Source organism: Rhinopithecus roxellana, chromosome 20 (genome assembly GCF_007565055.1).
Source record: "Rhinopithecus roxellana isolate Shanxi Qingling chromosome 20, ASM756505v1, whole genome shotgun sequence".
Lineage (NCBI taxonomy): Eukaryota > Metazoa > Chordata > Mammalia > Primates > Cercopithecidae > Rhinopithecus > Rhinopithecus roxellana.
Genome location: NC_044568.1, coordinates 63,421,918 through 63,447,654, shown reverse-complemented (window position 1 = coordinate 63,447,654; position 25,737 = coordinate 63,421,918). Strand labels below are relative to the sequence as shown.

Here is a 25,737-nt window from a genome sequence, read left to right as displayed (position 1 = left end):
AGAAAGAAAAATATTGTTCTTGCCACTGTTTACAAAATGGCAAATGATTATATTACAAAAAACAATAATAGTCACTGAACCGTTTTATTAAAAAACTCAAACAACAGCAGCAGCAGCAGCATCAACAACAAGACCCTCCCTCACACCTCCTACTTCTTTTTGCTGATTCAAGCAATTCCCTCTCCCCATGCCTGGCCATGCAGTGTTTGCATCCTCCCTGTGCAGTTAAGGATGTTTATGTTTAGAAAGATTGGCTGACTTGTCTCAGGTGGCATGGTGTGTTCTAGAAGACAAGTCCATTGGATTCAGGCCTATGTTCTCTTTTTTTCACTCTTTGTGTTTGTGTGTGTGTGTGTGTGTGTGTGTGTGTAAGACACAGGGTCTCGCTCTGTCAGCAGGCTGGAGTGCAGTGGTGCAATCACGGCTCACTGCAACCTCAGCCTCCAGCTCCTGGCTCAAGTGATTCTTCCATCTCAGCCTCCTGAGTAGTTAGGACTATAGGCACATGCCACAAGGGCCGGCTAATCTGTTACTTTTTTTTTAGAGATGAGGTCATGCTATGTTGCCCAGGCTGGTCTCAAACTCCTGGCCTCAGGGGATCCTTCTACCTCAGCTTCCCAAACTTCTGGGATTACAGGCATGAGCTACTCTGCCTCCTCCCACTGTACATTTCTTTCTGTTTGTTTTTTGAGACAGAGTCTCGCTCTGTCACCCAGGCTGGAGTGCAGTGGCACAATCTCGGCTCACTGCAACTCCCAGGTTCAAGCGATTCTCCTGCCTCAGTCTCCCGAGTAGCTGGGATTACAGACACGCACCACCATGCCTGATTTTTTGTATTTTTAGCAGAGACAGAGTTTCACCATGTTACCCAGGCTGGTCTTGAACTCCTGACCTCAGGTGACCCACCCACCTTGGCCTCCCAAAATGCTGGGATTACAGGTTTGAGCCACCGCGCCCAGCCCCATCACACATTTCTTAAATTAGCGAAGTCTACACAATGAATCCTAGAACTCATGACAACTGGTGGGTACAGCCTCCATTCTATGTGTTATACTCGTCACCATAATGCTGCTTCAGCCCCAGAAAGTGACTTCCTTAAATAACCACAGGGTAAATCATCTTTCTAGGAGGTCAGTGCCTGCCTGACATGGCCACAGGTAAGGGACCTCACTGAATACACGTTCTAGTGTGGTCAAGCAGAGACGGCAAGAGCGAGCCACTTGTGAATGACATACGGACAGCAGCTTCCTAGACAGCACCATCAGATTGGGTGCCATTATCCCAGAGAGAAATGCCTATGGTGCTGGGTCACAGCTCTAGACCAGCACCAGCTGGCAGGATTTTGTCCAGTGATGGAAATGTTCTATATGTGTGCTGTCTAATATGACTGGTGGTTCCCACCTTGGACAGCTCAGCTCTGGACTCATATATTCAATCACTATTCGAAATCTCTACTGATGTTTCCTTGGCACCTCAAACCTGACCCCAGTGAACTTTGATGGTCCTATCCCAAACATTGGCCCCCACCCCAGTATTAGTCATTTCCATAAATCAAACCACCCAGTTGCTCAGGCCAAAACTTTGGCGTCGTCCTCAACTTCTTCCGTTCCCTTGCTGCTGGCATCCAATGCAGCAGCAAGTTCTTATGGCTCCATGTCCATGAAAATTTCAAATTCTCTTCATCCTCACAGTCACCAATCCAGGCCACCCCCATCTGCCACTTGGACAACAGCAATGGCCTCTTAACTCCCCTGCTGCTTCCATTCTTGACCGCCCCCCCACCCCAAGCCCAATCTGCCCTCCACATGGCAGCCAGAGCTATCTGATCAAATGCAGAGCAACGTTGTCAGTCTTCTGCTTAAAATCCTCCAGTGGCTGCCCCTGGTTCTCAGCATAAAATCTAAATCCCTGGCCATGACCCATGAATCCCACCAAGTCAGGGCTCTTGTCCACCTCCTTCCACTTCAGCCCCCACCACACCCCACACCTCCCCACGCTCCAGTCATGCCAGAGTCTCCTCTCAGTCCCGTTGTGCCTCAGAGCCTTTGCACGTGCTGTTCCCTCTGCCTGGAATGTTTCCGACCCAGGATATTGGTCCATACAGAATGTTTCTATTCTATCGCGGCACTTGCTGCCACCTGTAGTTATCACGTCTGTCTCACTCCTGAGGTAAGCCCCATGAGTGTCTCAGTCAGGTGTCTTTTTGTCCCCAGTACCAAGCAGGGTACCTGGCACAGAGGAAACATTAGCATATTTGTGGCTGAATGGAGGAAGGGATGGTGGGGAGCAGGAGGCAGCCCTGTGAGCCCCTGAGACAAACAGGGGCCCTGGCCAGCCTCACCTTTGGGGACTGTCCTTCCCTGACCAGGGTAAGTGTCCTGGGTATAGTGCTGCACCTGTCCAGGTGAAGATGGAGTGACGATGGGAGGCCATCGCAGATCTCCCTGGCCAGGCCTGGAGGGACGACTGAGAGAGACCAGAATGTCACATTCTCCAGCTCCTCCAGGAGTACACAGTCCTACCCAGGAGGGTCCAAGCACGCAGCAGCTCAGGTTCTGAAAACACCTGTCCCTCACTACCTAGCAGAAACCCACCCCTGCTTAGCAGAAGCTGGAGCTGAAGGGACTCCTCACCCTCCTGTGTGGGTGTGATCCCTGCATCCCGTTTCACAGCTCTCATATTATCTCACTGTAGCCACACAGAATCCTGCAGGGGAGGCAGGACATAAGGAAATCACTGCTCAGAGAGGTTGATTAACTTGCCCAAAGTCACACCGCCAGTTAGATACAGAGCCAGAACTAGAGCACCATCTTAGGCACCAGATCCTGGACTCCCTCCTCTGTCTCAGAGGGCAACAGCATGGGCTGCCCGGTAAGTGTCCACAGCACAACTGTTCTGCACTAAACGCCACGCACCGCAACAGGAGCTTGAGGATGTGGCTTCTTTAATTACCCCATGAATAGCAGGGCGAGGTGGCTTACGCCTCCCAGCACTTTGGGAGTCTGAAGCGGGCAGATTATGAGGTCAGGAGTTTGAGACCAGCCTGGCCAACATAGTGAAACCCCGTCTCTACTAAAAATAGCTGGGTGTGTTGGCGTGCACCTGTAATAATTCCAGCTACTCGGGAGACTGAGGCAGGAGAATTGCTTGAACCTGGGAGGTGGAGGTTTCAGTGAGCTGAGATTGCGCCATTGCACTCCAGCCTGGGCAACAGAGCGAAACTCCAGCTCAGAAAAATAAAAATAAAAATAAATAAATAAATAACCCCATGAGCACTGCCTGCCAAGCCATGCCCAGCACCTCCATTTTCTCCATCTCCATTTTCCTTCTGCCCTTACCCTTCTAGGACAATGAGTTACAACAATCTTCACGGTGCTCCAGAGTCACACAGGGTACTTATGAAAAATACAGATTTCTGAGGTCTTGACTCCAGAGATTTACATTTTGTAGGTTTGGAGGGTGAGCTTAGAATCTTTTAAAAATATAATCTATGCACACTAATTCTTTAGTTACACATGGATTTTTTTCACTCAAGTGAAGCATCCAACTTTTCACGTAAGTCTTTGACACTGAAATCTCTGTCTCTGTTGAGTCATTTTTCTGCAATAGACCGTAGTTCTCCAATGAGCATTCATAATCACTTTCATCTAGGTTGTTTGAGCGGCAGAAGTTGTTTAATAATAACTGTACCGGGGGCAGGCACAGTGGTTCAGGTGTGTAATCCTAGCACTTTGGGAGGCCAAGGCAGGTGGATCACTTGAGGTCAGGAGTTTAAGACCAGCCTGGTCAATATGGTGAAACCCTGTCTCTACTAAAAATACAAAAACTAACCAGGTGTGGTGGCAGGTGCCTGTAGTCCCAGCTATGCGGGAGGCTGAGGCAGGAGAATTGCTTGAGCCTGGGAGGTGGACGTTGCAGTGAGCCAAGATTGTGCCACTGCACTCCAGCCTGGGTGACAGAGTGAGGAGACTCCATCTCAAGAACAAAAAACAAAAAATAAAACAAAAAAAATGTACTGGGAGGAATAGTGTCCCTTCCCCAATTCCCCCTGCCAACTCATGTCCATCCAGAGCTTGTGAATGTGACTTTGTTTGGAAACAGGATTTTTATTTATTTATTTATTTTGAGACAGGGTCTGGCTCTGTCACCCAGGCTGGAATGCACTGACGTGATCTCAGCCTACTGAGACCTCTGACTCCTGGGCTCAAGGGATCCTCTCACCTCAGCCTCCTGAGTAGCTGAGACTACAGGTGCATGCCACCACATCCGGGTAATTTTTGTGTTTTTTACAGACAGGGTCTCCCTATGTTGCCCAGGTTGATCTGAAACTTCTGGGCTCTTCAAGTGACCCTCCTGCCTCGGCCTCCCAAATTGCTGGGATTACACGCCTGAGCCACCACACCTGCTCAGAAATAGGATCTTTGATATACTCAATGTAAGATTGGTGGCGTAAGCCCACCCAATGCTAGTCATACTTCAGTATGACTAGCATCCTCCTAAGAGGGGACTTAGGAGACATTGACATAGAGCCACCTGTATGGGAAGAACACCTATAAAGATGGAGGCAGGGACGGGAGTGATGCAACTACAAGCCAAGAAACACCAAAGGATAGCAGCCCCGCTAGAAGCCCAGAGAGGGGCTTGAAGTGGTTCTTCCTCGCAGCCTCTAGAAGAAAGTAACCCGGATGAAATCTTGATGTCTGCTGTCCAGCCTCTAGAAGCATGAGATAATACATTTCTGGTTTTTTGCTTTTTTTTTTTTTTTTTTGGCATGGGGTGGGGAATGGAGTCGTGCTCTGTCACCCAGGCTGGAACGCAGTGGCGCCATCTCGGATCACTGCAACCTCTGCCTCACAGATTTAAGTGATTCTCCCACTTCAGCCTCCAGAGTAGCTGGGACTACATGCACGCGCCACCACACCCGGCTAGTTTTTGTATTCTCAGCAGAGACGGGGTTTCGCCATGCTGGCCAGGTCGGTCTCAAACTCCTGACCTCAGGTAATCCACCCCCCTTGGCCTCCCAAAGTGCATTGTTTCAAGCCATCCTGTGGATGGTGCTTTGCAATGGCCAATATGATATCACTGGAAATTTGATCCTTTGCTGCATGTAACCATTCATGTGCTGTTATTTTATATTTCTACTCATTCTTTAAGAACACCCCTGTGAGTGATTTCCACAGGGGAACTACTTAGTATTTTGTGCAACATTTTGTTAGGAAAATTTCAAATATACAGTAAACTGGGAGAATCTCACCAAAAGCACCTGCATCCCTCTAACCTGGATTTCACCATTTACATTCTACTCTTTCTTTCCAAAGCAGTCTTTGTAAGGCTTGTGTATACCAGCACCAACTCTTGCAAATGTGAGGTCACCTACTTAGGAGTGACTATGAAGCTGGTGTTAAGTTTACTTGGCTCTCCTTTCCCCCTACTAAGCGTAATTTTCATATAGTTAAAAAAAACATCAACTGTAAGGGTGTAGTTTGACAATGACATGCCTCCTTACAGCCAATGCCCAAATCAAGACACAGACCAGTTCCATCTCTCCAGAAAGTCCCAGAAATCTATTTTAATATGCTCCTCATGCAATTCTGATGAAAGGAACGAGGAGGAAATGGGGAATACGTATCCAGTTCCCTTGGCCAGAGGGAGAGTAAAGTTTGAGATCACACGGCTTTCCAGGAGAGGTGCATGTTCCCTCTAGCAAACATGGCTGCCCCCCTGCCATCCTAGCCTTGGTCATCCACGCACACGTGGAATCCGGCCTGCAGGCCTCCCCTCTAACCACAGGCTTTGAACACAAAGCAGGAAGAATAAGCAGGACCCACTGGAATGCTGAGTTCCAGGCCAAGCTGCGGCTACCTGCTCCTTCGACATTCCTCCCCATGTCCACATCCCCTGGCTGAAATCACTGCTATTCCATCACTGCTTGGACAGACAACCACTACCGGCCACACACATGCTGCCGAGGGCGGCTGCCTGCAAGCGTTTCTCCAAAGTGATTTCTTATCTGCTCCAGACACATGACCTCAGGGCCCAGGGCACACCGGGCAGCCCTAGTCTTTGAAAGTCAAACTTGACTGTGTTCGCCAAGCCTGGTGACAGGCTCCACAATCACTCCCACCTCCTGTTCTTTTTCTTTCTCTGGTGGAGCAGAGTCTTGGCTGCAAAGGAATGCAAGGAGGAAAACACAAATGGCTAAAACCTAATAAAACAGTAGTGATTTCATTGGTACAGAATACAGTCCACAAACAGACCTACTTAAATATATATGTAAATGACTGATATGTGAAAAGGTAGGTTTTTAAAAAGAAATCAGTGGAAAAAGATAGATTATTCAATAAATCTACTGGGACAACTGGTAATTTGGAAAAATATAAACCTAAAATAATACCTATCTTTTTCCTTATACCCCATCCCCCCAAAAAAATTCCAGGGAAGCAAAACATTTAAGCAAAAACAAACACACAAGAAAAAACACTAAACATGTTTTTATTTAGGAAACTGAATAAATTTAGGAAATAAACATATTTATTTAGGAAACTGAAATATTTTGTTTTTATGTATAAAATCTTAAAGTGGGGGCAGAACTTTCTAAGAATAAAACCGGTGTCTTTTACTACAAGGAAATTGAAAAGTTTTGCGTTGAAGAAAAAAAATTAAGCAAGGCAAAAGGCAAATGAAAAGTGGAGGAAAAATAGTAACACAGATGCCAAAAAACAGGTTAATACCCTTTACCTCTAAGTAGAGATTTTTAATAAGAAGAAAAAGACAACTATCAATAGAAAGATGGATAAAGGACATGAAAAGGCAGTTTACTAAAAATGTGCAAAAAGTTTAGAAACATGTGGAAAGACTCAGAACCTCCCTTATCCTTCATATAAATAAGAATTTGAACAGGTAGCAATTTTTTCATCCATTGAAGATGATTAAAAATACTGCTAACACACAGAATTGGTGAAAGTGTGGAGAGGCATTCTCACACATTTTTGGAGGGAGTTAAAATTGGTACAACTGTTTTGGGGGCAATTTGGCACTATCTATTAAAATATAAGATGCGTATTATTTGGATCCAGAAATTCCAAATCCAGGATTCTGTGTTATGGTTGATTTGCATATATATGCAAAGTGATTATGTAAGGATGCTTCTTGTGGCACTGATATAATAGGAAAAAGCATCAATAGGAACAGCTGTTAAAAAGAATGGAGTAAACCTATATTGCTGATATGGAAAGAGGTACAAAATATGTCATTGGGTGAAAAAGACAGCAAGTTGTCAACTAGTCTGTGTCACACGATTCCTTTATGTGAGAAATAAAAAGAATAATATGTGCATGGCTGGGCATGGTGGCACACACCTGTAATCCTGGCACTTTGGGAGGCTGAAGTGGGTGGATCATTTCAGCCCAGGAGTTTGAGACCAGCCTGGGCAACACAGTAAAACTCTGTCTCTACAAAAAAAAATACAAAGATTAGCTGGGAGTGGTGGCATGTGCCTACAGGCACATGCTACAGTCCTAGCTATTTGGGAGGCTAAGGTGGGAGGATCACCTGAGCCCGGGAGTTCAAGGCTGCAGTTAGCCGAGATAGCACCACTGTACTCCAGTCTGGGTGATAGAGTGAGAGCCTATTTTTAATATAAATAAATAAATAAATATGTGTGTGTGTGTGGGTATATACACATATATATATGTATATGGGTAGAATATATATATATGTAGAATCTCTGTGAGATTACACAAAAAATGAGGGTATTTATAGAGGGACTAGAGCAAGAGGGAAACAATTATGTTTTTGAGACGAAGTCTTGGACTACCACCTGGGCTGAAGTGCAATGGTATGATCTTGGCTCACTGCAACCTCAGCCTTCTGGGTTCAAGCAATTCTCCTGCCTCAGCCTCCTGAGTAGCTGGGATTATAGGCACACAAACCACACCCGGCTAATTTTTTGCATTTTTAGTAGAGACAGGGTTTCACTATGTTGGCCAGACTGGTCTCGAACTCCTGACCTCGTGATCCGCCTGCCTCGGCCTCCCAAAGTGCTGGGATTACAGGCGTGAGGCACCGCGCCCGGCCGGAAACAATTCTTTTTCGCACATCCCTCTTAACTATCTAAATTTTTATGAACTATATTAATATGTAATTATTATGATAGAAAAAATCTACAGTCTAATTTTAATCAACTATGTTATCCATCCCCTGAACAAACAGAACACTGCAGAATGTGATAAATCTTTGACATCTATCCTAATGAAATGCCATGAGTATTAATTAATGTCGATTAGAATGAGAGTTTCCAGGCCAGGCATGGCGGCTCATGCCTGTAATCCCAGCACTTTGGGAGGCTGAGGTGTGTGGATCACTTGAGGCCAGCAGCTCGAGACTAGCCTGGGCCACAGAGCAAGACCCCCATCTCTACAAAATATTAAAAAATAATTTTAAAAAATGCAAGTGTCTAGGACACAGTGGATTCGAAACCATCCAGGAAAAAGCTCCTTCCCAGCCCTTTCAGCAGGTACCGCGTCTTGTATCTAGAACATTCCAGGGGAGCCCTCCTGAAGGCCTTAGGATCTTGGCTGCATGCAAGGCTCAAAGCCAGGTAGCTGCCTACAAACTCTGCTCTCATCATGGCTGCCTGGCTCTGCACTAAAGTTCATGAGTCACCTTGGTCCTCTGCCTTATCAGGTCACGTCCCACTCTGTTGTACCTGGCAGGTTCTCCCTTAACATGGGTCTAGACTCATGACATCTAGTCTGGGACATTCTTTATACTCTTATCCTGACAGAGAAGATACTTAGGTGGGACCAGCAATTAGAACTCCAGGATTCATTTATTTCTCTAAGGGAACTTCAATGTCAGTCTTTAATGTCTTTAAATGCACACCAACATACTACACACGTTTCATTCATGACACATCTATCTTCCTCCCTTTTCCCAAGTCAGACCAGCCACTGCTGTAGAGAAGGTCTGATGTGGAGGGCCCTAGGTCTTACTGCTGAGATGGGCTTTTTCTGGCAATGAGGGAGCAACCTGTCATCGGCTAATTGGCTGGGATCAGCTCCAGCCACAGAGGGTGCAAGGCGAACTCACCTTTGTGGGCGAGATCAAGAGTGGTGGAGGAAGTAAGAGTTTCCCACTCCTTTTTCCATTCTTCCTACTAAAGACCCTTCTTGAATGTGTTTGACGAGCTCACCTCTGTCACCCACATGTACTTCCATGTTTTCTAAACAAGAGAAACCTAGATAGAAGGAACATTTAAAATTCCCTCACTTTCCCTGGGAAGGCCACCTCTGCCAGCAAGACACTCCAGAGGTAACCGCAGTCCTGGGCTGCTTAGGGAGTCACAGCCATGCTGGCTGGAAGGCGAGGTGCTGGCCTGAGGCTCTGCCTGCCTATGGGCTATGGTCTGGCAGTGCAGCCAGGGCCTCGACTGGGAACTGCCTTATTTCACCCGGACAGGACTTGCATCTTGGAAAGGAGAAGCCGCAGCCACCTCCTAGGGGTCCCCTCTTCCTCTCCTGGTGTCCGCTGGAGCACTGATGAACATGGCACATTGCAACCCCATGGCAAGTTTTTTAGGAAGGAGGTGAGGATCTACAAATTTACCTCATCCTGGACAGCCCCTCCTCCAGCATGCAAGGACAAAGTGACAAGAACCTTAGCTTAGCAGCTTCCTTTCCTGACCTAGCAACTCCTCTTCCATGTGTGATGGAACAGATGAAATCCCTCTACAGGGGTCGTCGTTATTCAAGTGTTCTTTATGTGAGTTCCTGAAGATTCAAATTGCAAAAGACAGGAGAATTGCTTGTCCACTCCCCTGGACACCCCCTACGCCGCCGCTACAGCTGAGCCACACACCAGTGACCTCCAGGCAAGTCAGACCGGCCTCCAGGACACCAGGGCCCCGAGGAAGCGTGCTGGGAGCCACAAATCATTATTATTTCAGGTCTCCCATGTATTTGGAGTCTTTCACAGGCCCTATTGCTCATAAGGGAAGTATTTCTCTAGCCTGGCTAAACTAAAATTGTCTAAATTAAAGGCTTCGGGATACAACTGCAGCAACCAAGCATTACCTCAGTGCCCGTGATGCCAGGCAAAGTTTTTCAAGCCAACACACCATCCCAGCTCCCACTTTGACCTACACTCCCTCACCTCATGAAAGGGCAGCTGCCAGGAAGCCGGAGTGATCCACGGATTAATCAGTAACTGAGCATGCAGGGAGTCAATGACACGTCAGAGGAAGATACGCCTGCTCCCCCCAGGAAATCCCCATCACATGAGTATACGCATTGCCTCACATCATCCTAGAAGACAGTTTATGAGGTCTAGAAAGCAAACAGCTTCAGCCTAAGGATTCTTCTCCTTCTGTCTTCAGAGGCCTGACTTCAGCCCAGTCAGAAGGATCAGAGCGGATCTTGGATGGTACCTCATCCCTCCTAGATCTGAAAGAAATGCATTTGGTACCCCTCAGCTTAATCTCATGCCTAAGATTTGTCCCTAATGAGTATGCACTGAAAATACTGGGCACTTGGAGACCCATACTGCAGGATCTCTCTGAACTACAGCTTCCTATATCTACTCCATCCACTTTAAGAGTTCAAGTAGAAATCTATGGGACAGGGTGGGAGGAGGGAGAGCGTTAGGAAAGACAGAGAATGGATGCTGGGCTTAACATCTAGGTGATGGGATGATCTGGGCAGCAAACCACCGTGGCACATGTTTACCTATGTAACAAACCTGCACATCCTGCACATGTACCCCCAAAGTTAAAATAAAAGTTGGAAGGGAAAAAAGTCTATGGAAAAATATTTTGAAAAATGTAGATAGGGCTAAGTGTGGTGGCTCACGCCTGTAATCCCAGCACTTTGGGAGGCCAAGGCGGGCGGATCACCTGAGGTCAGGAGTTCGAGACCAGCCTGGTCAACATGGTGAAACCCCGTCTCTACTTAAAATACAAAAATTAGGCATGATGGCACACACCTGAAATCCCAGCTACTCGGGAGGCTGAGACAGGAGAATCACTTGAACCAGGGAGGCGGAGGTTGCAGCGACCCGAGATCACGGCACTGCACTCTAGCCTGGGTGACAGAGCAAGACTCCATCTCAAAAAAAAAAAAAAAAAAAACAAAAGAAAAACGTAGATCAATGTAGATCACTATATACACTTAAGGTGTGTTACTATTAGCTCTACAGGGATCATTGTTATCCAAGTGTTCTTTATCTGAGTTTCTGAAGATTCAAGTTGCAAAAGACAGCAAAAATCATGTAGATATTTATGAGTCAGTTGTTCAATAAATTTGACCCTTGCTCAAATACTGACCACCTCCTCCCCCAACTTTGCCCTGCCCATCTAGGCAAAGTGTTCTCTCTTTGATGGTTAGAGGGTGCTATCATCCAACAATATGCAGTGTAACAAGATGCAAAGTAAGATAAACATCCATGCAGAAAAAAAATAGAAAACTTCATGAAGTCACTGAAAGCAATGGAGAACTGTTTGACTCCAACTCCATTGCCAAATAAGGAGGCCAGTGTCAAAAGAGAGGCAATGAATGAAGGAAGAAGCCTTTCAAAAGAGATAGACCTGTTTGTCAAAGGATGAAGAAAGACCCTTAGCCCTTAAATACTCTTGTTAATAAGATGCTTCATTTAGGAGTATGCTGTGAATGTTCAAACTGGAGTTTACGGCGTGTTACATTGTGCTTCCACACAATTGCTTTTTTTTTTTTTTTTTTTTTTTTGAGACAGGGTCTCACTCTGTCACCCAAGCTGGAGTGCAGTGGCATGATCTTGGCTCACTGCAACCTCCACCTCCCAGGTTCAAGCAATTCTCCTGCCTCGGCCTCCCGAGTAGCTGGGACTATAGGCAAGCGCCACCATGCTTGGCTAATTTTTGTATTTTTGTAGAGATGGGGTTTCACCATGTTGTCCAGGCTGGTCTTCAACTCCTGACCTCGTGATCTGCCCACCTCGGCCTCCGAAAGTGCTGGGATTACAGGCACGAGTCACCGCGCCCAGCCTAGAATACAGTAACTTTAAAAAGTGACTTTTTATTAGGATTCAAGGACTCTTCTACTTGGGTCTAAGGAACAACTGAATTTTTTATAGCACTTTGTCTCCAACCAGCATAAGTCATTACGGTTGGTTCCAGAAGACTGCCTGGCACAGGAGAAAGCAACCATGAAACCAAGCTCATCTGTCCTTTTCCCTGTTTGGGGGCAACACAGGATCACAGAAGTTGGGTTTATTCAGTCCAGTGAGGTGCTCCTTATTCCTCCACAGCAGAGTCTCAAAGTGTAGGCCTTTGTCAAACTGACTTTAAAATTTGAGGTCTTTCCTTGATCTTTGTGAGTAAATGATGCCATTTCATAGATTTTCATTATTACATAAGACTAGGGGCTACTTATGAGCACCTAAGTGGGTTATTATGAGTTATTAACATTAGGATTTTTTTTTTTTTTAAAGAGTCTCATTCTGTCATCCAGGCTGGAGTGCAGTGGCGTGAACTCTGCTCACTGCAACCTCTGCCTCCCAGGTTCAAGCAATTCTCATATCTCAGCCTCCTGAGTAGTTGGGATTATAGGCATGCACCACCACACCCAGCTAGTTTTTGTATTTTTAGTAGAGACGAGGTCTCACTATATTGGCCAGGCTGATTCTGGCCTCAAGCCTTCTGCCTGCCTCGGTCTCCCAAAGTGCTGGGATTACAGGCGTGAGCCACCATGCCCAGCCTGGAATTTATAAACTAAAACCAGCCATTTCTAGAGATCCCTAAAAACTCTGATTCCATTTCTCATTAGGTAATCTGAACATCATTCAATGCTAAGCAACATTGGAAAGGTTCTACTGGGCACAAAAGAACGTAGAGAACTAGAATTCTACTCTCCCTCTTAAAGGAGAAATTACAACTAATTTACTTAGGTAATTTTCAAACAAGTTTATTGTAGGTTGCATGGTTCACTCTAAGTATGTAATGACATACTTGCATGAATGAAACTGGTGGCTACTAGCTTTACTCTAACAGGACTTTAAAAATGCTTTGTATGCATCAGATTTCAAACATGTTAAAGCAAATCCCACCACCCTCAAATTTTCTTATCTGGTATTGCTATTTAAATACTTTGCAATGTACCATCAAGGTAAGAAACTGAAGTTATTTGGATAACAGTGTTTTGGTGGCAGTGTTTCACAATATAAAGTACTGAGTTTGAGGTTCATATTTCTGAGTTATAAGCTTTACGAGTGTTGCTAGCATCAAGTTTGTTGTTCTTGAATTTTGTTACGGCTGAGCTCTTTTTCTATCAGAGAGAAAGAGCAGGTCATTAGAGTCTTCTGGCCCCCTTACAATACCATGCGACCCAGCAATCCAGTTACTGGGTATATACCCAAAGGAATATAAGTCATTCCATCATAAAGACACATGTACGTGTATGTTCATTGCAGCACTGTTCACAATAGCAAAGACATGGAATCAACCCAAATGCCCAGCAATGGTAGACTGGATAAAGAAAATGTGGTGCATATACACCATGGAATACTATGCAGCCATAAAAAAGAATGGGATCATGCCCCTTGAGGGAATATGGATGGAGCTGGAAGCCATTATCCTTAGCAAACTAAGGCAGGAACAGAAAACCAAATACCACATGTTCTCATTTATAAGTGGGAGCTAAATGATAAGAACTTATGGACACAAAGAAGGAAACAATAGATACTTGAGGCCTCCACCTGAGGATGGAGGGTGGGAGGAGGGAGAGGAGCAGGAAAAATAAGTAATGGGTACTAGGCCTCACACCTGGGTGGGTGACAAAATAATCTGTACTACAAACCCCCATGACATGAGTTTACCTATTTAACGAAACTGCACATGCATCACTGAACTTAGAAGTTAAAAAAAAAAGAATAGGAGCAATTAGAGAAGACTGAGAACCACCGTTCTGAGTCTATGTGCTTTAGAGAATGTTGCATGAAAAGACAGCAGAAAGAGTAAACAGGACTAGAAACCCAGGCAACCTGGGACATGCCTATGGGTGTCACCCAGGGACTTATAGCTACATGGGGACTGGGGGGTCACAACCCTGAAAGCAATGTGGGTCTCGATTGAGACTTTCTGTGGTTAACTTCACTTCTAACCCTTGAAGGAGACTCATGGGATGGCTGGACTGTAAGAGCCTGCTAAGAGAAAGGTTTTGCTAACTGTCTCTGGCTACAAAGAACCGAGGACAAAAGCAGAAATGAGTGACTTACTTGATGGTTCTCCGTCCTTTCCATCAACTCCCAACCCTTTAGCTAACAACACACAGAAGAGATATTTTTCTTTTTTTTTTTTTTTTTTTTTTTTTTTTTTTTTTTTTTTTTTGAGACGGAGTCTTGCTCTGCCGCCCAGGCTGGAGTGCAGTGGCCGGCTCTCAGCTCACTGCAAGCTCCGCCTCCCGGGTTCACGCCATTCTCCTGTCTCAGCCTACCGAGTAGCTGGGACTACAGGCGCCCGCCTCGTCGCCCGGCTAGTTTTTTGTATTTTTTAGTAGAGACGGGGTTTCACCGTATTAGCCAGGATGGTCTCGATCTCCTGACCTCGTGATCCGCCCGTCTCGGCCTCCCAAAGTGCTGGGATTACAGGCTTGAGCCACCGCGCCCGGCTGAAGAGATATTTTTCTTAATCTTTCATTCAATTTTTTTTTTTGGGGGGGGATGAAGTCCCCCAGGCTGGAGTGCAATGGCACAATCTTGGCTCACTGCAACCTCCATCTCCCAGGTTCAAGCGATTCTCCTGCCTCAGCCTCCTGAGTAGCTGGGATTATAGTCATGCACCACCACATCTGGCTAATTTTTGTATTTTTAGTAGAGACAGGGTTTCACCATGTTGGCCAGGCTGGTCTTGAACTCCTGATCTCAGTTGATCCGCCCGCCTTGGCCTCCCAAAGTAGTGGGATTACAGGTGTGAGCCACCGCGCCTGACTGTGTTTCATTCTTAAAGTGTCTTGCATATGCTAATATTTCCTTTTCAATTATGCACATACCTCAATTTTCCAAGCAACTCATTCATTCACTTATTCAAACATTTATTTATGGCCGGGCGCGGTGGCTCAAGCCTGTAATCCCAGCACTTTGGGAGGCCGAGACGGGCGGATCACGAGGTCAGGAGATCGAGACCATCCTGGCTAATATGGTGAAACCCTGTCTCTACTAAAAATACAAAAAATTAGCCGGTTGCAGTGGCAGGCGCCTGTAGTCCCAGCTGCTCGGGAGGCTGAGGCAGGAGAATGGCGTAAACCCGGGAGGCGGAGCTTGCAGTGAGCTGAGATCCGGCCACTGCACTCCAGCCCGGGCGACAGAGCAAGACTGCGTCTCAAAAACAAACAAACAAACAAACAAACAAAAAAGCACATTTATTTATTTATTCATTCAGTCATTTTTTGAGACAGAGTCTCACTCTGCTGCCCAGACTGGAGTACAATGGTGTGATCATGGCTCACTGCAGCCTTGACCTCCTGGGCTCAAGCAATCCCCCCATCATAGCCTCCCAAGTAGCTGGGACCATAGGCACGTGACCATGCCTGGTTATGTTAAAAAATTTTTTTGTAGACATAGAGTCTCGCTATATTGCCCAGGCTGGCCTTGAACTCCTGGTCTCAAGCTCTCCTTCTGCCTTGGCCTCCCAAAGTGCTGGGATTACAGGTATGAGCCCACACTCAGACCATTCAAATATTTAGTAGTACCTGACGGTATGTACCAGTGTGCCTGTGTGTGTTAGAGAAATCCAGATGAATTAGACAAGTCCAGTCCTTGGAGAGTCTACAGATTAGTAGAGAAAATAATAGGGAAGACAAGAGCCATAGTGAAAATACATTAAGTAAGAAAGAATGTTATCTGCCGGGTGTGGTGGTTCACACCCAACACTTTGGGAGGCCAAGGCAGGTGAGGTCAGGAGCTCAAGATCAGCCTGGCCAACATGGTGAAACCCTGTCTCTACTAAAAATACAAAAATTAGCCGGCATGGTGGTGGGCACCTGTAATCCCAGCTACTCGCGATGCTGAGGCAGGAGAATCACTTGAACCTGGGAGGCAGAGGTTGCCGTGAGCTGAGATCATGCCACTGCACTCCAGCCTGGGGCCTGGGGAACACAGCAAGACTTTGTCTCAAAAAAAAAAAAAAAATTATGAATGCTGTAAGATAGGTTCAGGTGAAGAGCTATGAAAGTCTGATCGAAGGGGAAAAAAACAGGTACAGGTGAGGAGGTAAGGAGAATCTCTGTGGAAGAAAGAGCATTCAAGCTGGACTTAAAGGATATGGCAATAGGGAGCCATTGAATACTTAGGAGCACTGCTGTAACATGATCAAGTTCTCTTTAGAAAGGTTCAGAGACAATGGGGAACAGAGGAAGACCTGCCCAAGAGACTGATAGTGAGTGTAACGCAATAGTGAGTGTAAAGAGGCTCTGGCCAAAGTAGGGCAGTAGTGGGGGAAATGTTCCAGAAGGAAGACTAAGTGGTGGGGCTCCTGAAGATCAACAGGTGGTCTAAGTCATTGGCTCTTCTTGCTCCAGTTACTCCCCATTTTCTCCCTCTGCCTATGGATTCTCTAGGACAGAGTAGGCAATGGAAATGGTTACTGTTAAGAGTAAGAAAAACATCAATAATACCCCAGACATAATACTGAGTGAAAGCGGCCATGAACAACTCTGTTCCCATATAAAGAAACACACAATTCCCATAAATGGGAACAACACAATTCCCATATAAAGATGACGGATTCACAAAACTGTCCCACGGTGATAGAGATTAGAACAGTGGCTGCCTCTGGGAGGCGCTATTGCCTGGAAGGAGGCAGGAGCCTATGCTAGGTGCTGGAAGAGTTCTAGGTCTTGATCTGGGTGGTGGCAACAGAGATGTTTACCTAGGTTAAAAAAACAAAAATGGCCAGGCACGGTGGCTCACGCCTGTAATCTCAGCACTTTGGGAGGCCGAGGCAGTCAAATCACGAGGTCAGGAGATCGAGACCATCCTGGCCAACATGGTGAAACCCCATCTCTACTAAAAATACAAAAATTAGCTGGGCGTGGTGGTGCATGCCTGTGATCCCAGCTGCTTGGGAGGCTGAGGCAGGAGAATCGCTTGAACCCAGGAGGCGAAGGTTGCAGTGAGCTGAGATTGTGCCGTTGCACTCCAGCCTGGCGACAGAGGGAGACTCAAAGAAAAAAAAAAAATCCCTGAGCTGTATGTTCAAGCTTTGTGCACTTTTCTGGGAAATGAGAAGTGAGAGAAACTAACAATGGAGACTGAGAAGTCACGACTGGGGTCTGGGTAGGGTGGGAGGCACAGTCTGTGAATATGCTACCTGACTTTTCAAAAGGGACTTTGCAGATGTCATTAAGTGAAGGATCTTGAGATGAGGAGATTATCCTGGATCATCTAGGTGGGTTCAGTGTGATCCCAAGTGTACTTCCAAGTGGAAGATGGATTCAGGAGCGTCAGTCGTAGGAGGAGACGCAGTGACAGAGTTAGAGGCCAGCATGATGAGATTGCTGGCTGGGCCATGAGCCAAGGAATGCAGGCAGACTCCAGTAACTGGAAAAGGCAGGAAAAAAGAATTTCCCCTAGAGCCTCCAGAAGGAATACTTCCCTGCAGACTCATTTTTTACTTTGGAACTATAATAGTGTAAATGTGTGTTGCTTTAAGTCACCGAGTTTGTGGTAATTTGTCAGAGAAGCAATAAAAAATGAATTCAGGTGGAAAACCAAAAGGGTATAGCATCCAGCAGCCAGGTGAAGAAAGTGTACTAGGGTGGAGGAGGGGTGATCAGTGGTGTCACCAGTTGCTGCCAGGCCATGTAAGATAAGGTGAGCACTGACCACCGGGTGGAGGAAGACGAAGGTCCTGGTAATGCCAAGGGCTGTTTCCGTGGTGTGGTGGGTTTCAGAGCTCATGGGGTGCTTATCACCTGTCTAAATAAATGAAGACTATATATGGACCAATGAGGAGTGTGTGTCATAAGGAAAAAATAAGTGAAGATGATGAATGCTGTTGCCAAAGCATCAGTTCGGGTTACTTCCCGGGAGTACTTCCAAAGACAATTACTCTCATGTATTTCTAGGATTCCTGTTTGTTTCTTTTTATTTCCTCCAGAGAATCCTAATTTTTGACCTTCTTCCCAATTCTCAGTCTCGAAGCCTCTTTCTTCACTGAATTGTGGGGTGACACCAGAGAGCACTCCTGGAGCCTGTGCTGACGCTGGGGTGGCCATGCAACTGTAGTGACCTGGGCCCTGGACGCCCCACCTGCTGGCCCTAGTTTCATCCTCTAGGTGAGACTCGCCTGGCACCACAGCAGGCCAGAGTGTAGAAGTTCTGGCAGGTGGTGGAGGGCAGTGACCGTTAATTGGTCAGGCAGGCTCCCCTGGGATGCCCCCTTAGAGGCCAAGCGATCTTAACCCCTTCAGTAAGTTGACTTCTCAGCTGTACTCTTCTTAGAAGGTGGCGGCAGTTCAGCAAATTCCCCAAGCATCAGTTTTTATCAGACCGGCTTTCCAAGATGGGCTGAGCTCAAGATGTTCCTGACCTGGGTAGGGTGGGAACCCCAAGTCTCCCTGCACTTAATTCTCCTCCTTATTGTCCCTCCCCATTTAATTATTCAAGCCCTGAAGCTCTGAATGGCCAGAGCCCAAAGTCTTACAGACCCATGTGTGGTTGAATCTGTGGACTTCCCAGCCACATTGAGACACAGACAAACTCTGTGGGATTAAAACATGGCATCGAGGCCTTCAGACATCAAGGTTACCCCAACACTAGTGGCTGAGGAGTCAGGTTTGCTTTCCTCCGGGGTCTTCGCAAGCACAGGGCATGGTCAGCTGGCATGGTCAGATATCTGCCCATGGGAGGACCTCTCCAGGACTGGCGGGGCATGGGGGAGTATGAGCCACCCTCTGGCAGTTACCATCTCTCTGGGTGGCAGGCCTGGGGCTCAGGAAAAACCCCAGTTCCATATTCACTTTATTTATTGATTGAGACGGGGTCTCCTGTCACTGAGGCTGGAGTGCAGTGGCATGATCATAGCTTATTGCAGGCTTAACTTCCCAGGCTCAGGTGATCCTCTCACCTCAGCCTCCCAAGTGGCTGGGACCACAGGTGCATGCCACCATGCCCGGCTACTTTTTGTAAATTTTTTCTTGTAGAGATAGTTTTTCACCATGTTGCCCAGGCTGGTCTCGAACTCCTGGGCTCTGGCGACCTGCCCACCTCAGCCTCCCAAAGTGCTGGGATTACAGGCATGAGCCACCATGCCTGGCCCCCATTCCCTTTAAAGTGCATGTAAAACCTTTGATCTTACTGTTATTATCGCCAAGCATGAGTACGTGGGAAAATAAAGTGGGTCAATTTAAAGATAAATATTAAATATGATAGTTCAAGTGGTACACCAAGTTGGTAAAAGGCAAAAGACATACAATCTGAAGAGTAACCAGAGTATAATACACCAAATTGGAGGGAAAAATACTGGGGGTAGTGAGTCATGGATGCCCAGAGTCTGGGAAACACAGTAATATAGCCTGGGAAGGAGGTTTAGATCTAAAGTCCTTTCCTTGTCTATTTATTTGGTGAAAAACGCCAGTCGCGCTCAATAGGTGGACTTCATACTCTGCTAACATGTGGCTGCAGCTGGAAGAGCACTGCTGTTGCCTGAGCTTGGGGTGAGGCTCTTGACCCCACCGCCCCAAGGAACTTCCCTGCTCAGCCATGGCTCTGTCACTTGCTCAAGGTGGGCGGCTTGGCTTCCCCATGTCCAAGGCTGTGGCAGACAGCATGGTGGCTCAAACAAGTGGGACTTGTTTTGTGAGTGTGCCTTCATGTGAGCGTGAATGTGTGTACATAGAGAGGGTGCAGCAAAGTTAGGTGCAGGGGGAACAAACGGGACCAGGTATTCTCCCTGGAGGAAGGGCCAGGATGCTCCCATCCAAGGGCTAAACCAGCAGGACAGGCCCCTGGGAGGGGGACCATTCAGAAACGAGCCCCAAACAATAGAGTTGGTTCATGGCACTCCCCTTCACCAGCAAAATCCTCCTGCCCCTCCAGAGACAGGGGCCTCTAACCACAAGGGTGTCAGCATCCCTGGTCCAGCAGGAGAGGTGGGAAGTGCAAAAGGCAGCTTGGGGCTTGCTAGAAGGGCTTAGCTAGGGAGAAGAACACAAATTGTCTCCATCCAGGCATCTCTTTGAAAGGATATCCCACCCCCAGATTTCTCCTTTGACAACCTCTCCCACAAGTTTTTTTTCTTTCTTTTTTTTTTTTTTTTTTTTTTTTTTGAGACAGGGTCTTGCTCTGTCAGCTAGGCTGGAGTACAGTGGTGTGATGTGACTCACTGCAACTTCTGCCTTCTGGGCTCCAGTGATCCTCCCACCTCAGTCTCCTGAGTAGCTGGGACTGCAGGCACAAGCCACCACACCCAGCTAATTTTCTGTAGAGACGGGGTTTCACCATGTTACCCAGGCTGGTCTCGAACTCCTGGGCTCAAGTGATCCACCCACCTCGGCCTCCCAAAGTGCTAGGATTATGGGCATGAGCCACTGTGCCAAGCCTTCCTCTCTCTCAATTTAAAGACAACCCTGTACTAGTTGTTAGAACTCTGAAGGCAGAAGCTGGCAGCCCAGTGGAGTGCTGGGCTAGTGTGACCATTGTTAAGTTTGGGCCATGTATCTGCAGATGCATTGTTTTGAGTTTTGTTCCACATGCTCAGGTTGGGGCCCAGAAATAAGGATGTCTGCAGCATGGCCCGCACTGGGGATCTTAGCTAACAGATGAGCATGCAGGTCAGAAGCATGTGTGAGACTGGGTCCCTGGGCCCCTCTCTGAGGGTCAGACAAGGCAAACCATGGTGCTAGGTGGTTAGCAGAGCCGGGAGGTGGGGCCATCCAGGGCAGCTGGCCAGGGGTAGCTATAAGAATACTTAGGATGGTGTTGGGAGGACGAGCCACACCCTAAGGCTCCTGTCTAGAGGATACAGTGACGACACAGGGCGGGCCCCATGAGCCACCACAAACCTGTCAGTCTCAACCTCTCTTATTTCCTGCACTCAGTTTTTCTTTTCTTTTTCCTTTCCTTTCCTTTTTCTTTCTCTTTTCTTCTTTTTCTTTTTTTGTGACAAAGTCTCACTCTGTCGCCCAGGCTGGAATGCAGTAGTGCGATCTCGGCTCACTGCAACCTCTGCCTCCCGGGTTCAAACAGTTCTCCTACCTCAGCCTCCCGAGCAGCTGGGATTACAGGCGTGCACCACCACACTCAGCTAGTTTTTTGTATTTTTAGCAGAGGTAAGATTCTACCGTGTTGCCCAAGCTGATCTTGAACTCCCGACCTCAAGTGATCTACCTGCCTCAGCCTCCCAAGTAGCTGAGAGTGCACCACCACGCCCAGTGCACCACCACACCCAGCTAATTTTTAGTATTTTTAGTAGAGAGAGGGTTTCACCATGTTGGCCAGGCTGGTCTCAAACCCCTGACCTCAAGTGATCTGCCCACCTTACCCTCCCAAATTCCTGGGATTACAGGTGGGAGCCACCATGCTCGGCCTCCTGCACTCAGTTTTTCTTATATCTTCTTCTAAACCCTTCAGCACAACCTGACACCAAACACCGACTTCTAAGATTAAACTGGGCTCTCAACACAGAATGCTGTCCCAGCATATTGTCTAGAGACTCTCCCATCTTCATGCCCCTTCTCCCCGTGGTCACAGCCACTGCAGTGGCAGCCATGCAGGAGTGTCCTGCCTGATCTCCTCACACCCACTTAGGCTCTCTCTGTTCCTCCTTGACACTGCAGCCAGGGTCCTCTTCCAAAGATGCAAATCTGACCACGAACACTGCCTGAACCTCTTCCCTGGCTTCCTTTTTTTTTTCTGAGATGGAGTCTTGCTCTGTCGCCCAGGCTGAAGAGCAGTGGCGCGATCTTGGCTCACTGCAACCTCCACCTCCCAGGCTCACCTGGCTTCCCATTTTTGTTAGAGTCAAGTCCCAAATCCTGACCACAGCCTATGAAGCCCTGTGTGATGTGGCCCCGGCTGACTTTTGGCCTCCCCCGCACATCCCTGTCCTTGCCCATCAGCCTCTGGCCACATTGGTTTTATTTCCAATCTTTTACTATGTCAAGCTCTTCCTGCCAGAGCCTTCACACATGCTGTCCCCTTTGTCTGAAACATTCTTCCTGCTACACATCACCTGGTTAAGCCCAGCCTATCAGTCAGCTCTCAGTGTCAATGTGACTTTCTCAAGAAGGCTCTCTCTATGCCTCTCCCCTCTAGATCCATACTCTGATACACCATTAACTAAGCAACTATCATGTGATCTGTGTGTTCCCTCTCCCTCCTGTTAGCTGCATGGAGACAGGAACCGAATTGATTTTGTTCATTGATATCTCCCCACACCCAGCACAGTGCTGTCAACCCATTAAGGAACCAGTTACATGACTGAATAAATGATGGAGAAATTAGGCAGGATGACCCAATGAAAAGCCACCTGAAACAGTGGGTGCTAAGTCCTTTCAACCAAAGATCTAAGAATAGTTGCTGGGCTCATCTTGAAAGCAAGAGCTAGAAGCAGGGGACAACTGTTGGTTTTCAGGAGTCCCCCTTATCCATGGTTTCACTTTCCATGGTTTCAGTAACCCACGGTCAACCTGGGCCCAAAAACATAACTAAATGGAAAATTTCAGAAATAATTTATAAGTTTTAAATTAGTTTTCAATAGTAGCCAATGCCACATCACCATATCTGTCATTCACCTCACTCCAATCCATCATGTAGGCGTCTTATCATCTTTTTTTTTTTTTGAGGTGGGGTCTCACTCTGTTGCTCAGGCTGGAGTGCAGTGGCACGACCATGGCTCACTGCAGCCTCCACCTCTCAGGTGATCCTCCCACCTTAGCCTCCCAAGTAGCTAGAACTATAGGCGCATGCCACCACACCCGGCTAATTTTGGTACTTTTTGTAGAACAGGGTCTCCCTATGTTGCCCAGGCTGGTCTTGAACTCCTGGGCTCAAGAGATCCTCTTACCTTGGCCTCCCAAAGTGCTAGAATTACAGATGTCAGTCACCATGCCCTGCCTCATGTTACATCTTACATCATCACAGTACAGTACAATAAGATGTTTTGAGAGACAGGGACCACATTCAAATAGCTCTTATTACAGCATATTGTTATAACTGTTCATTTTATTATTGTTGTTAATCTCTTTCTATTCTTTTTTTTTTTTTTTTTTTGAGACAGAGTCTCGGTCTGTCGCCCAGGCTGGAGTGCAGTGGCTGGATCTCAGCTCACGGCAAGCTCCGCCTCCCGGGTTTACGCCATTCTCCTGCCTCAGCCTCCCGAGTAGCTGGGACTACAGGCGCCCGCCACCTCGCCTGGCTAGTTTTTTTTGTATTTTTTAGTACAGACGGGGTTTCATCATGTTAGCCAGGATGGTCTCGATCTTCTGACCTCCTGATCCGCCCGTCTCGGCCTCCCAAAGTGCTGGGATTACAGGCTTGAGCCACCGGCCATCTATTCTTAATTTATAAATTTAACTTTATCATAGGTATGTATATATGGGAAAAAACATAGCATATATAGGATTCGGTACTATCCATGGTTTTAGGGATCTATGGAGGGTCTTGAAATGTATCCCCTTGGACAAGGGGAAACTACTGTATATCTAAGCATGATGGCCCCATAGTCACCAGTCCCAGAGCCAGGCCTGGGAACACCCAGAGAGTCACTTTACTTCTGGCCTGAGCCTCCCTGGAATCCTGTGTACTGGGTCCGTCTCCCCGACCCGAAAATTTTTGGGATGGAGCCAGCATTGATTTTGGAGTCAGATACATGTGACTTTCCCACTATTTAGCTATTTGGCCTTAGGCGCATTAATCAGAGCCTCCCTGAGCCTCAGATTCCATATCCTGAAACGGGAATAACAAAACCTGCCCCAGGTTCAGTTAAGGACTTAAATATCACCGGGAGCTGGTACTGCACAGCAGCGTGCAGCTCAGCACACAGTCTGGTCCAAAGTGCCAGTCCCTTTTCCTTGGCAAAACTGGCTCATGTCTTTCATTTCACTCTTTTGGACTCCCAAGCCAGTGTGTAGGACAATGATACAAGGGAAGGTCTGAAAGGCTGGAGGACACAGTCCACCCCAGACGTGGCCCAGGCTTCTCCACCCACCCAGGGGAGCCCTGGTGCAAGGCTAGGGCGCCACCAGGAAACCCAACCTAGTGAGAAGAGCTACTGATCTGTGCCTCTTTGAAGCAGAAGTGAGGTGGGATGGGGAGGTGGGAACAGGTGAGCCCATTATCCAAACAGAAACGGAGAGTGGTTGCAAAGAGGGAGAGGCCGATAAGTGAAGAGGAAGGAAAGCCGGGGCGTGTGGGAGGGCTGGGGCCAGAAACCGGAATCCAGGTTGTCGGAGGGCAGGGGCTGCAGAAGGAACACTCTGGAAGGAGGGGTGTTGGGGAAATGGGAGAGCTGGCACGGAGGCGGGCCAGGCGGTAAGGGTGGAAGGGAACAGCAAGTTCCTGGAGAAAGGAAGAAGGGGTTGGGGGAGACGACAATGACCTGTTGCCTGGAAAGAAGACAGGGGAAGCGAGGGAAGGGAGGCAGAGGCTGTCACCTTCGGTCCTCCTAGAGGGCAGGTGAACGGGGCTCGCCCGGGAGTGGAAGGCTGCGGGAGTCCTGGGTTGGGGTGGGGGACCCCGGCCTGGCTGTACCTGCTGCTCCCCGCGCAGCTCTCCCACGTAGTACTGCTCCAACCAGCGGCGCGCGTTGGCTGAGTGCCTGTGCGGCGGCCCGTCCAGGTCGGCGCTGATGTCCTGGCCCGCCCTGGCCCGCAGCAGCTGCTCGCCCCCCGGGTGGTGCCGCACGAAGCTGGAGAGGTCGTAGAGGCGGGCCCCGCGGCGGACCCAGCATGCGCCGGCCGCCAGGCGCCGCTGGACCTCGGAGGGCGAGAAGGAGGCGGCGGGGGGCGGAGCGGGGGCCATGGCCGGAGACCGCAGCTCCCAGCGCGCAGCCCGGCGTCTGCTCTGCTGCCGCCCTGAGCGCCTCTAACATCCCGGGAGCCCCGGGGCCGTTCCGGGCGGGCCGCCACCGCACCTGCTCATTTGCATGTCGCGCTCCCATTGGCCGGAAGGGAGCCCCGGCAAAGCCGCGAGGGGCGGGCCCGGCCCCGGGAGCTGCGCGCCAGGTGGCCCCCGGCAGGGAAGGGCGCGCCCGCCAGGTGTGTCCCGCGCGAAAGGAGGGCGGGCGGACACAGGCGGAGCGAGTCTCCCCATCGCGGGTGGTTGTCTGGGAGGACATCTTCGGTGGCCTGATCGCCGCTGGAATAACTTCAACCGCTTCCAGGAGGAGCTGGCCGCGTGAGACCCTCTGGCTCCAGGAGGTGCCCCAGAGAGCGAGAGGAGAATGAAGTGCTCGCCTCGGGTGCAAATGTTTGTTTTTTAACATTTTAAAAAATGTCAGTAGCTTTTGGGTTACCAGTGGTTTTTGGTTACATGGAGGAATTGTATAGTTGTGAATCCTGAGATTTTAGTCCACCTGTCCCCCGAGTGGTGTACATTATACCCAGTGTGTAGTGGGTTTTTTTTTTTTTTTTGTCTCACACTCCCTCCCATTCTCCCTAGGGTCCATTATATCACTCTGTATGCCTTTGCGTCCTCATAGCTTAGTTCCTCCTTATGAGTGAGAACATACAGTGTTTGGTTTTCCATTCCTGAGTCACTTCACTTAGAATA

At 48.0% G+C, this 25,737-nt stretch overlaps 1 protein-coding gene across 1 annotated transcript in view; it reads right to left on the bottom strand.

Moving 5' to 3' along the window:
* The window catches only part of FA2H (fatty acid 2-hydroxylase), a 65,010-nt gene extending 39,961 nt beyond the window's left edge, over positions 1–25,049 (bottom strand). The window contains exon 1 of the mRNA XM_010382962.2: positions 24,718–25,049. Coding sequence (XP_010381264.1) covers positions 24,718–24,987 — 270 coding nt within the window. The 5' untranslated portion in view covers positions 24,988–25,049. The remainder of the gene's footprint in view (positions 1–24,717) is intronic.
* Positions 25,050–25,737: the final 688 nt, after the last annotated feature.